The 16,379-nt window shown below is 36.7% G+C and overlaps 1 protein-coding gene across 1 annotated transcript; it reads left to right on the top strand.

Moving 5' to 3' along the window:
• Positions 1 to 1,655: 1,655 nt before the first annotated feature.
• LOC114184899 (villin-3-like) lies at positions 1,656 to 16,082 on the top strand. The gene is made up of 24 exons (XM_028072290.1): positions 1,656 to 1,971; positions 2,062 to 2,101; positions 3,748 to 3,845; positions 4,095 to 4,194; positions 4,498 to 4,566; positions 4,856 to 5,092; positions 5,178 to 5,355; positions 10,155 to 10,287; positions 10,519 to 10,678; positions 10,753 to 10,903; positions 10,994 to 11,094; positions 11,179 to 11,337; positions 11,542 to 11,610; positions 11,683 to 11,751; positions 11,836 to 11,973; positions 12,075 to 12,203; positions 12,620 to 12,767; positions 12,892 to 12,902; positions 13,217 to 13,357; positions 13,439 to 13,564; positions 13,949 to 14,011; positions 14,455 to 14,559; positions 14,758 to 15,273; positions 15,531 to 16,082. The coding sequence occupies exons 3-24, from the start codon at positions 3,790 to 3,792 to the stop codon at positions 15,642 to 15,644; spliced, it is 2,973 nt and encodes a 990-aa protein (XP_027928091.1). The 5' UTR covers positions 1,656 to 1,971; positions 2,062 to 2,101; positions 3,748 to 3,789; the 3' UTR covers positions 15,645 to 16,082.
• The last annotated feature ends 297 nt before the right edge of the window (positions 16,083 to 16,379 follow it).

The raw sequence follows: 16,379 nt of genomic DNA, 5'->3' as shown, positions 1-16,379 counted from the left end.
TTAGATGACCAAATTTATATGCCCCAAAACTTTATGAACACTATTTAGATGCTTCACATGCAGATGACTCAGTTACCCAATCTGTGAAAAATCAAACACATGAGAATTTAATTTAGTAGGTTTATTAGGTTTAGAAAACCTACCACACTTATTGAATTTGAACCCTGTTTTTACACCCCTTTTATTTTTACCAACGTTTAAGGTCTTGATTGTTGAATGAACAATTAGTTTCATCTATTTATAAATTCTGAGGACAGACAAATGTGAGTCCTATTGGGTGAGTGTTGGACCATGTTGCTTCTTTGAGCACTCCAATGCTTTATACGCAAAATTAGATAGGCAAATCCATGTCACAACAAACTAAACCTTCTATCTTACCTTTAATGTAACTTTACAATGCATAATTATTTTATTTTAAGAGACTTAAGTCAGGTTATTTTATTTTTTTTTCTTCATTTTTCGATTTCATTAAATTTTAATTCCATCTTATAAAATCGACTCTAATCGATTTGAAATCTTCACACTTCTTTTATGTCCACGATATGAAATATATAAATAAAAAAAAAATTCTATAATTGTTGATAAAGTAAATTTAATTAATTTAGATTAGAATACCGTATTAAAAAGTGAATATTTAATTTAATATTATAAAATCAAAATCAAAAGCATAGAGGAAAAAAATTTAAACCTAATTATTAAAAATAATCTTTAAACCTAACTCATTAAAAAGTGAATATTTAATTTAATATTACAAAATCAAGAGGAAAAGAATTTAAACCTAATTATTAAAAATAATCTTTAAACCTAACTCAATCTTATAAAATTAATTTATAAAATAAGATCTTCATCCACTTTATTTATATATATATATATATATAGAATCGGTCTTATTTTCGAATAGTCCCTGACTTTCACTATCACTTATATTAGAATTTGGAAAAGTGAATGTGGAATCTCCATTATTTTTTATTTAATATGTCTTGGACATTTGTATTTAATTGGATCTCCATCAGTTGTTCTAATTAGCATTCAAATTTGCAGTCAATTTGTGTATCAACCATTCCTAAAATTTCATTGGGAAATTTATTCATCTCACAAAACCTTGCCAGCTAAAGAAAACTGACCAAACCAGTTCAAAACCAATAAAAGTAGTGGTGAATTAGTCAGAGTTATTGCTTTTATTTTGAATTGAATTAATGATATACCTTTTGAGGCAAATGAAGGTTGTGTATCAAGTTTAAGGGCCTACACATGACACTACCGTGTAAGACATAAAATGATTTTACAAGTTTTAAACTTTTACATATGTAAACTTCAATCCTCAACTAAATATCTTAACTTTTACTCCTTTTATCTTCAAGCATTATTTTTATTTCATTCTAGTAATTTAATCACTTTTTAAATTACAGTAATTGGTGAAAAAATGTGGATAAATGGTGAATGAGAATAGATATGGAAAGAGAGAGAGAAGAAAGGAAAATCCAAAACAGAGTCCAGGTAAGCAAGTAGAAGGCCAAAACTAGCAGTTGCAGGAATCTTTACCTTAAAATAACGACTTTCTTTGATGCGTCTAATGTAATAAAAAAAAAAAAACATTTTTCTTGTACACACTCAAATTTCCTTGTTTGGTTTTCTTTTCTTTTCTCTCATTCCTTTCACCAACTTGGCCTTGGCCTTGGCCTTTCATGTCATCATACTTTCATTTTCTTCGTCGTCATAATTCATCCATACCCTTCTCTCTGCAACTCTCAATTCTTGCAAATCTCAAAAGGCTATAAAGAAAAAAGTTAGAGAGAGAGAGAGAGAAGGCCACTCTCTCACAGGCACTGCAATAATTCACTTTTCTTTCCAACAAGTCTCTTCTTCTCTCTCTTTATTGCCAGCTCAAAACCTTGTCCTCCCCCATACCTTGTTTCTTCTTATCTCTCTCACACACACTAACCAAACCATCATCACGCATTGAGATCTCAGGTACGTCCATTTCCTCTCATCACTCACTCTTTCTCTTCTTATACCATCCTATCTCAGAATGCTCTTTCTCATGCTTTTTTTCTCATTCAGTGTCTTGGCTGCTGCTGATCTGGCTCGGCCCCATATTCTGGTAACTTTGATCGCTTCTTCTTCTTTTTGCCTTTTGTTTTGGTGATCACTCAGGTTTTTGATCTGTTGGGCACCCTCCCTTTTACACTTTTTAGCTCTTTGATCATCCATCTGATTCTTCTTTTGGTGATCTCACCACTTCTCTGTCCATCTGTTTTGTTCATGTGCATTGCTTCTTGTTCTGTTAATCAAGCTTTCATCAACTGTTGTCTTTTTTGTTAGATTTTAATTGAACTGATAAATGGCTAAATGAGCACTAGATCTTAGTAATCAACTCTGTGGCAACAAATCAAGTTGATCCCCTACATTATGATCCAAAATTCGTCATTCGTTTCGGCTTAGTTGCAGTGTTTTCTATTTAATTGTCAGCTCAGAATCAGATCAAGTGTGTGGTCAAAATCTCTTGATCTTTAGTAAAAACTATTAAGTGAACAACTCTTATCCGGTGCATAGCTATGGCGATCATGAACTATTTTTCTGATCTTAGATAGCTTGGATTTCAGATACTGAAATTCGGAATGCTGAATCTATTTGGTTATTAATGACTCGGACTTGATTTGAAACACGTTATATGAAGGAGCAAGCGGTGAAAGAGCAATATATTGGCTGAACTCTTTGCAGCAATTCACATGTAGAGTGCTTCAATCTTATAGTGCTGTTGCCATTTTGCAGTATCTAATTGGAGTAGTGAACAATTTGCAATGTGACAGGATCAGTTGTTGCCCTACTATTATACAGAAGTAATCTTGTGTTGGGATGATAATTGATAGACAGAGGCCTTGTTCGATCTATTTGCCTGTTTGTTCAACAGTTAAACTTCAGTACTTTCCAATTTTATAAATCCATTTAGTGTTGAAAAACGTGCACATACACAGTGTGACAAGGGATTTAATCAATAAACAGCGGATATTTTATCTCACTGAGAAGGGCTGTGCTAGAAGATCTTCTGGAGAATGCAAAGTGGAAGGAGAAATTCATATTTCTCTTGTAATTGTGAGAGAATATTACTGAAGAATTGGAACAAGATATCTTGTGCATTGAGAGCATTAGCATTCAGATTCATTGTATAGGCTTGAGTCTAACCAGACCATGTAATCATAGTAATTTGGAAATTGTATACTGCATGATACTAAATAGAATGTCAGGTCAAAGCCTTATATGATGGTAGTCCTGAAGTAGGCTAGCTCACAAATTTTATACCATAGATTCAGTGCATGTATAGTAATGCAACCTTAATTTGATAGGACTGAAATGTATGTTCCAGCCACTATACGTAAGTGTTTGAGTTGTGGATATGACTTTTCGAGTTATACCTCTAATTAAGTAGTTAGTTTTGCTTTATTCTGATATACAGCACAATGGCACTGCTAAGTATATCCAATCAAACTTTACGTTCTGTTCTGTTAGCTGCTCCCATTTTGGTGGAATCAAATTATACTATTTCTTAACACCATGTTCCTTCTACTTTTAGAGTCACCAAACATAGAATACAACAACCCTCTATTCTGTTCTAGTGCCTGCTAAATGCCACTGAAATTGTTGCTGCTGCTGTTCTCTGTGCTTGATAGTGATACAATACTTAATTTTGTCTGCTAAATCATTCTTAACTCGGTTTCCTCTGATTTTTTGTTACTTTGAAATGTGCAGGTGTTAGCTGAAAAGACAGTATTTTAGAAGGAATTTTCAGCCATGTCTAGTGCTACGAAAGTGTTGGATCCAGCATTCCAGGGAGTTGGTCAAAAAGTGTATCCTTAAATAGAGGGGTGAATTCTAAAAGAAATCATGATAAATAGATATTTTTTTCATTTAAATATTCAATAAGAATTAAGTAAAAGAGCTACAAAAAGTTTAATAATAAAGAAAGGAAAATAGTGCTAAGAGAATGACCAAGCATTTTGATCTGATTTTCTGTATAATCATTGCTGTTCAGGTTATATTGTTATATAGTGAATGTATTATCTACTTGAGGGGTTTTAGACTTAACCTTTTCGTAGAGGAACTGAAATATGGAGGATTGAGAATTTTCAGCCAGTTCCATTGCCCAGATCTGAATATGGGAAATTCTACATGGGAGATTCTTACATCATCTTGCAGGTGCAAGCTGTATCCAATATTATTATCTCCTACATTTTCATACATTACTAAAAATTATGACTCTGGTGATCCTAGAAATTGAATGTTGTGGAAACAGTTAAGATTTTTTGTTTTAAGCAGTCATAACATAATCCCTTAAATTGCCTTTTAGTTCTTAGGAGATTGAAACATATACTATGCTAAGTCTTTCAACTCTAGATCAAAGCACATGCGCAGAGAAAGTAGCTGCTATCCACATAGGCCTAAAAATGGTGACTGATATCAACTTCAAAATTTGGGTATTCATTTTACGTTTATTTGCAGACAACACAAGGCAAAGGAGGGGCTTATCTTTATGATATTCACTTCTGGATTGGAAAGGATACAAGTCAGGTACGTTTGGACTTTCTCCCTGCCCTACTTTAAACTCTCTTATTCCATTCTGCTTCTCTTCATAGAACAAAGAGGTGACTAAAATATTGGAACTTGTAATGTTATGTTTTGTAAGAAAAGATATTGTTTCAAGTTTTGTGATTATGTTTCCTTCCAGTTTTATTCTTTTTTTTTTTTCTTTCTGGTTCTAAAGTAGATTCATATGTGATGGTTCACACTATGGAAGATCTTGAACCAATATATTTTGACAATAGAATAATCTCTATTGACATGATGATTTTCCTTATAGGATGAGGCTGGAACAGCAGCCATTAAAACTATTGAACTTGATGCATCTCTTGGAGGACGTGCAGTGCAACACAGGGAAATTCAAGGGCATGAATCAGACAAGTTTTTGTCATACTTTAAGCCGTGTATAATACCATTAGAGGGTGGTGTCGCATCTGGATTTAAAAAACCCGAAGAAGAGGAGTTTGAAACTCGTTTGTATGTATGCAGAGGAAAACGAGTTGTCAGAATAAAGCAGGCACAGTTTTCTTTATTCTTGTACTTCATAAATTCAGTGCACACATTCGTTGATTAAAAATGTCTCACAAGTTTTCCTTATGCAGGTCCCTTTCGCACGGTCTTCGCTGAATCATGACGATGTGTTCATCCTAGATACTCAGAATAAAATTTATCAATTCAATGGTGCAAACTCCAATATCCAGGAAAGAGCCAAGGCTCTGGAAGTTATTCAGTTGTTGAAGGAAAAGTATCATGAAGGAAAATGCGATGTTGCAATTGTTGGTAAGGGCAGCACTCACATGTTTTCGTATCACTTGCTGAGAATGTTAGCAAAGGCACTCTATCTCTGAAAATATGATTTACTTCACTTGTGTATTTCATATGAGCAAGACACTACAATTTATAGGACTTACATTTGGCTTTTCATCTGCAAGCCATAATATCTCCAATTATTATAAAAACATAACACTAATCACCATTAACATCCAAAACATAACACATAAAACTTTTGACTTTTCCTCTCCTAAAACATCACAAATGTAACCACTCATAAAGTCTGCTCAATAACTCTTAATTTAAGTTTATCCTAACAAAACTCCCCCGTAAACTTAAATACTTCTTCCATCCTTCATTCCGATTAGATTTTTATAGTTATTGAACAACACAGTGGGTAGTGGCTTTGTAAACAAATCTGCAACTTGATCTCGGCTTCCCATGTGCACCAGTTTCACATTGCCTTCCTTTACTTGTTCTCAGATGAAATGAAAACGCACATCAATGTGCTTGCTCCTTTCATGGTTGACCGGATTCTTTGCCAACTCAATGGCCGACTTGTTATCCACTCGTATCACAGTACCTTCTTCTTGTTTCATCTCTAATTTGCTTAGAAGATTTCTAAGCCATACCGCATGACATACACACCATGATGCTGCAACATACTCGGCTTCACACGTTGACAATGTTACTATGGGTTGCTTCTTTGAAAGCCAAGTGAACGTTGTGTGGCCCATGAAAAATACATACCCGGATGTGCTTTTCTGGTCGTGTACATCTCCGCACCAATCACTATCTGAGTACCCTACTAGTTCGTAGTTGTCCGACTTAGTATAGTATAGTCCGAGTGATATCGTTCCTCGAATATACCTTATTATTCGCTTCAAAACGTTCCAATGACTGTAGCTCGGCTCCTCCATATACCGACTTACTATTCCAACACTTAGTAGTAAGTCTGGTTTTGTACTCGTCAGATAGCGAAGGCTTCCAACCAAGCTTCGGTACTTACTGGCATCAACTCGGTCTCCTCCATCAAACTTCGAGAGTTTTGTACCCGGTTCCATTGGGGTCGAAACCGGGTTGCAGTTTGTCATCTTGAACTTGTTCAAGATCTCCTCGGCATACCTTTCTTGGGACACAAAAATGCCTTTCTCACCCTGTTTGACTTCCAAGCCGAGGAAGTACTCCATCAATCCCATGTCTGTCATCTCAAACTCCTTTGTCATTATGTCCTTGAATTCTTGAATCATCTCAGCATTGTTCCACATGAATATAAGGTCATCTACATAAAGAGCAACAAACATTACATCACCTTTACTTTTCTTTATGTACAGAGCATGTTCATATGGACATTGCTCATATCCTTTTTTCTTGAAGTACTTGTCAATGCGGTAATTCCATGCCCGAGGAGCTTGCTTCAACCCATAAAGAGCTTTCTTCAATCTTAGTACTTTCTTCTCTTTTCCTCTTCTCATGTATCCCAGTGGTTGTTCAACATAAACTTCTTCCTCCAGGATTCCATTCAGAAACGCTGACTTCACGTCCATCTGATAGATCGACCATTTATGCTGAGCTGCCATTGAAATTAGCAGTCGAACCGTCTCCATTCTAGTGACTGGCGCAAACACCTCAGCATAGTCAATTCCCTCCTTTTGTTTATAGCCCATAGCAACAAGTCGGGCTTTGTAACGCTCTATTTCACCTTGAGCATTCATCTTCTTCTTGTATACCCATTTCACACCAATGGGCCGAGCTCCTGTTGGGGGATTGGACAACTCCCATGTGTTATTGCGCTCAATTGCATCGATCTCCTCATCCATTGCAAGTCTCCAATTCTTATCTTGCACTGCCTCCTCAAAGGTTATGTTCTCAGAACCTGCTAAAAGACAAACAACATGTACCTGTTCAGTAGACTCATACAATTCTTGTATTGTTCGTATTCTGGGTCGTCGGGGTTCATCTTCATCGTCAGTGCTTTCAAAATTTTCTGTAGTCGGTGGTATAGCAATTGACAAGCTAGTATCTCCACTCATCTCTTCAACTGAGTTGTTCCAACTCCACTCATTGGCTTCATCTACTCGAACATCACGACTTACTATCACTTTTTGGTTTATTGGGTCTAACAATTTGTAGGCTTTTGTCATCTCATCATACCCAATAAACACATACTTCTTCCACCTATCCTCGAGTTTCGTTCTTTGTTGACTTGGTACATGGGCATATGCTACACTGCCAAATACCTTGAGATGAGACACACTCGGCTTTTGTCCACTCCATACTTCTTGTGGTGTCTTTTCATTCAACCTTGCATGTGGACACCTATTTTGTATATAAATGGCACAATGTACGGCTTCTGCCCAAAACTCCTTTGGCATATTCTTACTCTTCATCATGGACCGAACCATATCAAGAATAGTTCGGTTTTTCCTCTCAGCTACACCATTCTGTTTTGGTGAGTATGAGGCTGTCAAAAATCTTCTTATGCCGTGCTCCTCACAGTACTTCATGAACTCTGTTGATGTGAACTCACCTCCCCTATCAGACCGAACAGCCTTAATGTGTTTGTCTGTCTCCTTCTCCACCATCACTCTAAACTTCTTGAACACCTTGAACACCTCAGACTTTTCCTTCAAGAAGTATACCCATGTCTTTCGTGAAAATCATCTACAAAAGAAATAAAGTATCTCTTACCATTGAAGGATTCAGGAGTAATTGGTCCACACACGTCAGTATGAATTAGGCCCAGTTGTTCCTTTGCTTGGTACTTGGCATTTCTCGGAAACGAAGTCCTCGACTGTTTGTCGAGTATACATTCTTCACACAATTTACTTTTGAACTCCATGCTTGGCAGTCCATGCACCATACCTTTTTTCACTAGTTCCATCAGCCCATCAAAATGTAAGTGACCAAACCGGAAGTGCCACATCATTGTCTCATCCTGGACATCAAGTTTCAAACACTTCTCTTGTATGATCTTTAATTCCAACTTATACATCCGGTTTTTCTTCATCTCTACGCAAGCAATCAAACGTCCAAATTTATCCTTCAAGTCTAGTGCTCGATCTTTCATTGGAACCGAGTAACCCTTTTCCATCAGCTGTCCCATGCTCAAAATGTTACTTTTGAGATTAGGTACATAGTACACATCTCGAATTTCCCCAACTCGACCATCCTTCTGCAAGTACCATATCGTTCCTCGACCTTTTACCGCAACCTTTGAATCATCTCCAAAAAACACATCTCCAACTTCTACTTTAGCTAAGTCTTTGAAGAAGTGCGCATCTCCGCACATGTGGTTGCTTGCTCCTGTGTCAAGGTACCACATCGAGTTGGTTGAACTGCTTTGTTGTCTTGTCGAGTTGTTCAATTGCATATCCTCGGCTATTGACATCATCAACAACCCTCCATTCTCTTCAACATCTTCTGTTAGAAAATTGATCGTCACTTCCTTCTTACCACACTCTTTTGCAAAGTGCCCAACTTTACCACAATTGTAACACCTATCCGAGTTACAATCCTTTGCATAGTGACCGTAATTGCCACATTTGTAGCACTCAACGTTTGAGTTGCTCACCCGACCTCCTCTCCATGAACCGCGTCCTTTTCCGCGCCAATTTTGGTTGCTGGTATGTTCTCTCTCTACTTCCTGTCCGCGTCGACCTCGGCCATTGCGACCGTTTCCTCTACCTCCCCGGCCTCTTGCTCTGCTTTGAGTGTTCTGAGTATAAAACGCCTTTTTCTCCTGGAAATTTGTCTTTGCTTGGAGTGCTTGGCCAAAGTAGTCTTCCTTCGTCTTTCTTCTTCTTTGTTCATACGCTTCTAGGGACCCAGCAAGCTCCTCCACCGTGAGCTTTGAGAGGTCTTTGGATTCCTCTATAGCACACACAATGTTGTCGAAGTCAATTGTCAATGACCTTAAAATTTTCTCCACAACTCGGTTTGCAGGCAACGGCTCCCCATTCTTGCCAAGTTGGTTTGCCACAGTCTCCACCCGAGATATGAACTCGGTTACCCCTTCGTTCTCCTTCATCAGCAACCTCTCAAACTCTCCTCTGAGAGTTTGAAGACGAACCTGTTTCACACGGTCATCTCCTTTATATGTTTTCTCCAAGATCTCCCACGCCTCTTTTGAAGTCATAGCGTTTGCTAACTTCTCAAGGCCTGCATCGTCCACAGCTCGGTACAATGCATACATAGCTTTCCTATCTTTGACTCGTGCTTTTTTCAACGCAGCAATCTGGGCAACTGTCTGTTCATCAAAATCCTCTGGCTCTTCGAAGCCACCTTGAACTACATCCCACACGTCTTGGGATCCGAGGTAAGCCTTCATTTGCATGCTCCACTTATCATAGTCGGATTTTTGTGTCAGCTGGGGTAAGGACATATTGTTAGCCATCACTCACACTTTTTCACTCTCAGACACTCAGGCTAATTGGCTCTTGATACCACTTTGTTAGCAAAGGCACTCTATCTCTGAAAATATGATTTACTTCACTTGTGTATTTCATATGAGCAAGACACTACAATTTATAGGACTTACATTTGGCTTTTCATCTGCAAGCCATAATGTCTCCAATTATTATAAAAACATAACACTAATCACCATTAACATCCAAAACATAACACATAAAACTTTTGACTTTTCCTCTCCTAAAACATCACAAATGTAACCACTCATAAAGTCTGCTCAATAACTCCTAATTTAAGTTTATCCTAACAGAGAAGCCTACCATGTGGTTTTGAATACTTGTTCTTCAAGTGAGTATTTTCATTTTGTTTGTGACTGTAAGATGTATACCACATTGCAGATGATGGCAAGCTGGATACTGAGTCAGACTCAGGTGAATTTTGGGTTCTATTTGGTGGTTTTGCTCCCATTGGGAAGAAGGTAATTAGTGAGGATGATATTGTCCCAGAGGCCATTCCTGCTCAACTTTATAGGTATCAGTTCATTAACCTTCCTGATTGCAATTCAATAAAATAAGTAGAAAACTGAGTATTATACATACATTTTAATTATTTTAAGCTAAATATTTTTTAACCTTAATCTTCCTTATTTCAACCTTTTCTTTTCCACAATACTTTTAGCAGTATAGATGTTTCCCTTTTAGTTCATGTTTTATGGTATGTGCACAGTTTCTTGATCTGGAGGATGTGACCTTGTGTTTGTAGTATTGCTGATGGTGAGGTGAAGCCTGTAGAAGGTGAACTTTCAAAATCACTGTTGGAGAACTACAAATGCTATCTATTGGACTGTGGTGCTGAGGTATTTGTCTGGGTTGGCCGGGTAACACAAGTTGAAGAAAGAAAAGCAGCATGTCAAGCAGCTGAGGTAATGCCATTGCAGAAATCATTTCTTCATATGTTGGATTGAAGTGGAGTCATTAAATTTACTAATATATTCAGGAGTTTGTTGCAAGTCAAAAAAGGCCAAAATCTACAAGGATTACCAGAATTATTCAAGGGTATGAAACACATTCATTTAAGTCCAACTTTGATTCTTGGCCATCAGGGTCTGCTACTACCAGTGCTGATGAAGGAAGAGGAAAAGTTGCAGGTGAATATTATTTCTTCACACTTATAATTTGGCTTGGCCTTTTCTCCAATCATTCGTGCTGACTATGAAAGGTGTTGTTTGCACTGTCAGCTATGTTGAAGCAACAAGGTATGGGTGTGAAAGGGGCGGCAAAAAGTACCCCAGTTGTTGAAGAAATTCCACCTTTGCTTGAAGGAGGTGGAAAGATAGAGGTGATTTGATAATTTGTTTTAGTTAGTTTCCGTGGATAATTAAACTAATGTCAGTGCACATGTAATATTGTTTAATGTTTCCAGGTATGGCAAATCAATGGAAGTGCCAAGACTCCATTACCTAAGGAAGATATTGGTAAATTCTATAGTGGAGATTGTTACATAGTGCTCTACACTTATCACTCTAGCGAGAGGAAGGAAGACTACTATTTGTGCAGTTGGTTTGGAAAAGACAGTGTTGAGGTAATTCAATTGCTCTAAATTTGAGCTATAAATGTAGTGATACTTGTAATAATTTGTTTGCTTTAACTAGTGCTTACCTGTTGTTAAGACTGGTCTAGAATGTACTGTTGTTTTCCATCTCCAAAACAAGTGATATAACCATGTTTCTTTTTGTCGGCAAGAACATGATATAACAATGTGACTTGGTTATGTCCCATTTTTCAGGAGGACCAAAGGATGGCTATTCGATTGGCTAATACAATGTTCAACTCATTAAAGGGTAGACCTGTTCAGGTACCCTTAATGTGAATACCATGTCAGGGATGTTGCCTGGAAAATGTGTTTAACTGTTAAAGTTTCTTGCAGGGTCGCATATTTGATGGAAAAGAACCACCACAGTTTATTGCTCTTTTCCAACCAATGGTGGTCCTCAAGGTAGCATTTGCCACATCCAATGTTAATTTTATCGACAAATATAGATAGTGTGAGGTTAATTAGTTTAACTTGTGTCTGATTCAGGGAGGCGTGAGCTCTGGTTACAAAAAATTTATAGCAGATAAAGGCTTGCCAGATGAGACATACACAGCAGACAGTATTGCACTTATTCGAATTTCAGGAACATCTCCTCATAATAATAAAGTGGTGCAAGTAGATGCAGTATGTCCCCATAAAAAATATTCACTTTTGTTCCACTGTAGTTATGTTGGTAGATCTTCTCTTCTCTACTAGCTGATCGTAATTATGGTATTCTTGTTCAGATTGCAGCCTCGTTGAATTCTACCGAATGTTTTGTTTTGCAATCTGGTTCAGCTGTTTTCACTTGGCATGGGAATCAATGTTCCCTTGAGCAGCAGCAGCTTGCAACAAAAGTTGCTGAATTTTTAAAGGTAAACGTTAACATTTTTTAAGGGTATTAGCTCAAAGTTGTGTTTGTTCCACTGCATTATTCAAGTACCATCATATGAAGTTAAACCGTAACCAACTTGTTCAGTCTCATATTATGATTCAAACAGAGTTTCTAGTTTCTGGCAACTAGGATAGATTTACTTATCACGGAAGAAGCTCAATTCTTCTACACAAGAAAGCAAATTTTTGGCAATGGCTTTCATATTTCTTTTTGCTAACCGTTAGTTACTTCAAGATAATGTAATTCAAATGATCTTTGGATGACTATAATCTTGAGTTTATACCCTAATGCCTCACTTGTAACGGGATAACATGTGCCTATGCCTTTGCCATTTCTTTTTCATCTGTAAACTTATGATTTCAGTTATTTGTTAACATATTGCACATCCATCTCCAGCCAGGAGTTTCCCTAAAGCTTGCTAAAGAAGGAACAGAAACCTCAGCTTTCTGGTTTGCAGTTGGGGGAAAGCAAAGTTATACCAGCAAAAAGGCCACTAATGACATTGTCCGAGACGCACATTTGTTCACTTTCTCTTTCAATAGAGGTACACCTATTTTCAAACAGTGTTTGTATAAATTTTTCTTCAAATATCATATTTAGTTACAGATATTTGAATGTTCCGACCAACCACTAATTTTGTATACTTCCTTGCAACATGGCTGTACCAGGAAAATTGCAGGTAAGTTTGTGACTGCAACCTCATTATGTGAACTTTCACACTACTGCTAGGAAAATTGGAGTTTTTTACTGAGTTTTTTCTGTTCTGCTCTCTGTTGTGTCTTTAAAATAAATTGATGTGATACTTGAAAAAACTTTTTAATATATTCTAAAATATCAAAATCAGCATCCATTAACATAGTTTGAAGACACAACAGAAGAACAACACACAAAAATCCAGCAGAAAATCCAAATTAGGAAGATTGTAGGCAGTGAGTAAGTAACTTGGGAGTTCTCTATCTCTTCTAAATTGTTTTTTTATATTGCACTCTTCAGGTGGAGGAGATTTACAACTTTTCCCAAGATGATTTGTTAACAGAGGATATCCTCATACTTGACACGCACGCCGAAGTTTTCGTTTGGATTGGTCAGTGTGTAGATCCAAAAGAAAAGCAAAATGCATTTGAAATAGCCCAGGTAAACATGTTCAATTAATTAGTATTTTCGCTTCCCATATTTCCTTTTACTTGATGTATAATACTATAAATTTTGCTTCAGAAATACATAGATAAGGCTGCATCTCTGGATGGACTATCACCTCAAGTTCCACTATATAAAGTAACAGAAGGGAATGAACCGTGCTTCTTCACTGCATATTTTTCTTGGGATCATGCAAAAGCTTTGGTATGTGTTAAAACATCAGAGAAATAAGGTTGTTGTACAGTACAGATTCTATCTTTAAAAATAACCCTGGAAGCTCAGATTATAGGTATAAAAACAGCTTCTCCGATGTATTGACCAGATCTACTGAGTACTATTAGTGTGTTTACTCATACGAAGTGTATAAGATGTATAAGTGAGTTCTAAAATTACTATAAGGTTTTGGAGAAGACTAAATTCTAAATTATGGTCACCATTTCCTGAATAATTTTTCTTAATACAGAAAACAAAGTTAAAAATGGCGACATTTTTGTAATCATTGGTGAATATTAGTAAGAGAAACAAAAAGCATTACCTTTAACCAAACAAGCACTTGATTTATTCATTATCTTCCTGATGAAATTGCAGGTTCCAGGGAACTCCTTCCAGAAAAAGGTGACATTACTCTTTGGGATTGGCCATGCTGTAGAGGTATAAACTTGACTTCAAGTTTTCAGGGGAACATTGTTGCAGTTGCACCATGAAAAATCAGACAGTTTTTTTCCCCTTATTTTTAACATTAAAAAACAGTTAAAACTGAACTTGTATCATTAACAATGTCTTACTTGGATCCAATAAACGAGATTCTTGTTCATGTATGATTCTTATTTCTTTGTAAAACCAGTCTTTTCAAGTTCAGGGTCTTCGGCTGTTACAAACAAAATCTATATAACATCTAATTCTATTTGATTAAAAGACTCCTAAATTCTTACTTTTCTACATTTTTTTTTTCTTTCAACCCATTACCAACAAACCTGTGCAGACGCAACGTTGTTGGTGTTAGGTTTAATATCTGAATTTATGACTGCAGGCATTAGTTTCTTGTTGCTTGTGCATTTAAATGCTTAACTGTGCTACACTATATCTACTTACAGGAAAAGTCTAATGGGTCCAGTCAAGGGGGACCAAGACAAAGAGCAGAAGCTTTGGCTGCCTTAAATAGCGCATTTAAATCATCTCCTGAGGCAGCAGCTAGTGCGGTACACCAACTTGTTTTTTATGATTCACTATATGTTTTTCTTTACTTTTGCTTTCAACGAACTTAAGGTTATACAAACTATGGATTTGGTTTTGCTCCCCTTGCCTTTTTTTGTTGTCACTAATGTTTTGGTAACATTCTAAAGAAAAGAAAGAACTTGGTGCTTCTTTCTAAACTTTATCTAATCTGAATTGCACAGGATAAGTTAAACGGGCTAAATCAAGGAGGGCCAAGACAAAGGGCTGAAGCTTTAGCAGCCTTAAACTCTGCATTCAATTCATCATCTGGAGCAAAAATTTATACACCTAGATCTTCTGGAAGAAGTCAGGGATCACAGAGGGCAGCAGCAGTAGCTGCTCTTTCTTCAGTTCTCACTGCTGAAAAGAAGAAAACTTCACCTGAAACTTCTCCTGTGGCAAGCACCAGTCCTGTTGTGGAAAATACCAACTTTGGTGAGAAACCTAGCTCAATTCCAGATACTAAAAGTGAGAGTGCCCCTTCTGAAACGGATGTTGTTGAAGAAGTTGTTCCTGAAGTCAAGGAGACACAAGAACCAGCCACTGAAACTGGCACAAACGGGGATTCAGAACCAAAACAAGAAAATGTGGATAATGGAGGAAATGACAGTGAAAATAATCAAAATGTCTTCACTTATGAGCAACTAAAGACTAAATCTGGTAGTGTTGTGTCTGGAATTGATCTTAAACGGAGAGAGGTTAGTCTCGGTTTTCATATCATTAATTTTCTTAATATGCTTTTACTAGTATTATAATTGGCAATCTTATTTGTTGGAAGTCCCACATCGCCTAGAGATAAGGCAAATTCACAATATATATGTGAGGTTGCAAACCTCACCTTCCAAGCCGGTTTTGTATATATTTTGAATTTCTTGACCAACATCCTTAGCTTTTTCCTATGTCAAATGCTTTGGCAAGATGTTAACACTTTCCTTTTCCGCTTAATGTTTCTTAGGCATATCTGTCAGACAAGGAGTTCGAAACTGTATTTGGAATGAGCAAAGAGGCATTCACTAAGTTACCAAGATGGAAGCAAGACATGCTGAAAAGGAAAGTGGATCTGTTCTAGACTCAGATACAATGAGCAACATACATGCTGCTATTGCATGCTAATATATATATAAATATCTTGAAATGCTCTTATCTGTTGGGTAGTGTGGTTTTTTTATGCATAGAACTTTGATTTTTGCCCATAATGGACGTAGCTATATATATGGTTAGTGTCCAAGTTTGAATGTGGCGCTGCCTTGGAGAGTGAGTTTTAGTTTTCTCCTTTGAAATTGAGCATGCCTCTTCTTCTTCTTCCTCATATAGTGTTCACATATTATTGTAGCAATAAACACAGTGGACAGATTCTATTCTTTTATTCTGTCAAGTTTGTATTTCAAAAAATTTGGCTTTTTGGTTTCTTTTGCCTTGTTGCTATTGGTTAGGGAGGCTGGTGTATATGTATTGCATCTTATACTGAATCTCAATATAAAGAATTGAAATTTGTTTGTTTGTTATCTGTGACTGTCATGATATATGAAGAATTTTGTACATGTGCTGTTGCTTGTCTTCTTCTTTCACAATGGACAACAGGATTTGGATGTTTTCTTGCAGTTTATGGATGGATTAAGAATTTGGTTCAGGTACAAATAGATTGAACTCTATGAATCAATGATAGTTTTTTTTCATTATCACTTTTAAGGACATTAAAAAAACAACTAAGCAAGTTTGTTCATAAGTTTATAAGTTAATAACTAAAAGATCTCTCCTATTAGTGCTCTTTTTTTTCTAGAATATTACTTTTAACTTGTGTTAA

The sequence above is a fragment of the Vigna unguiculata genome, chromosome 1 (genome assembly GCF_004118075.2).
Source record: "Vigna unguiculata cultivar IT97K-499-35 chromosome 1, ASM411807v1, whole genome shotgun sequence".
NCBI classification, from domain to species: domain Eukaryota; kingdom Viridiplantae; phylum Streptophyta; class Magnoliopsida; order Fabales; family Fabaceae; genus Vigna; species Vigna unguiculata.
The sequence above is the reverse complement of the archived record's forward strand: the minus strand, read 5'-3'. Positions and strand labels throughout refer to the sequence as shown.

Bases quoted from the DNA above. Each gene is read 5' to 3' on its own strand.
- LOC114184899 (XM_028072290.1), top strand. From the start codon at position 3,790: ATGTCTAGTGCTACGAAAGTGTTGGATCCAGCATTCCAGGGAGTTGGT. The intron at 4,195-4,497 runs GTGCAAGCTGTA...GTTTATTTGCAG, and splicing joins ATTCTTACATCATCTTGCAG to ACAACACAAGGCAAAGGAGG. The intron at 5,356-10,154 runs GTAAGGGCAGCA...ACCACATTGCAG, and splicing joins ATGCGATGTTGCAATTGTTG to ATGATGGCAAGCTGGATACT.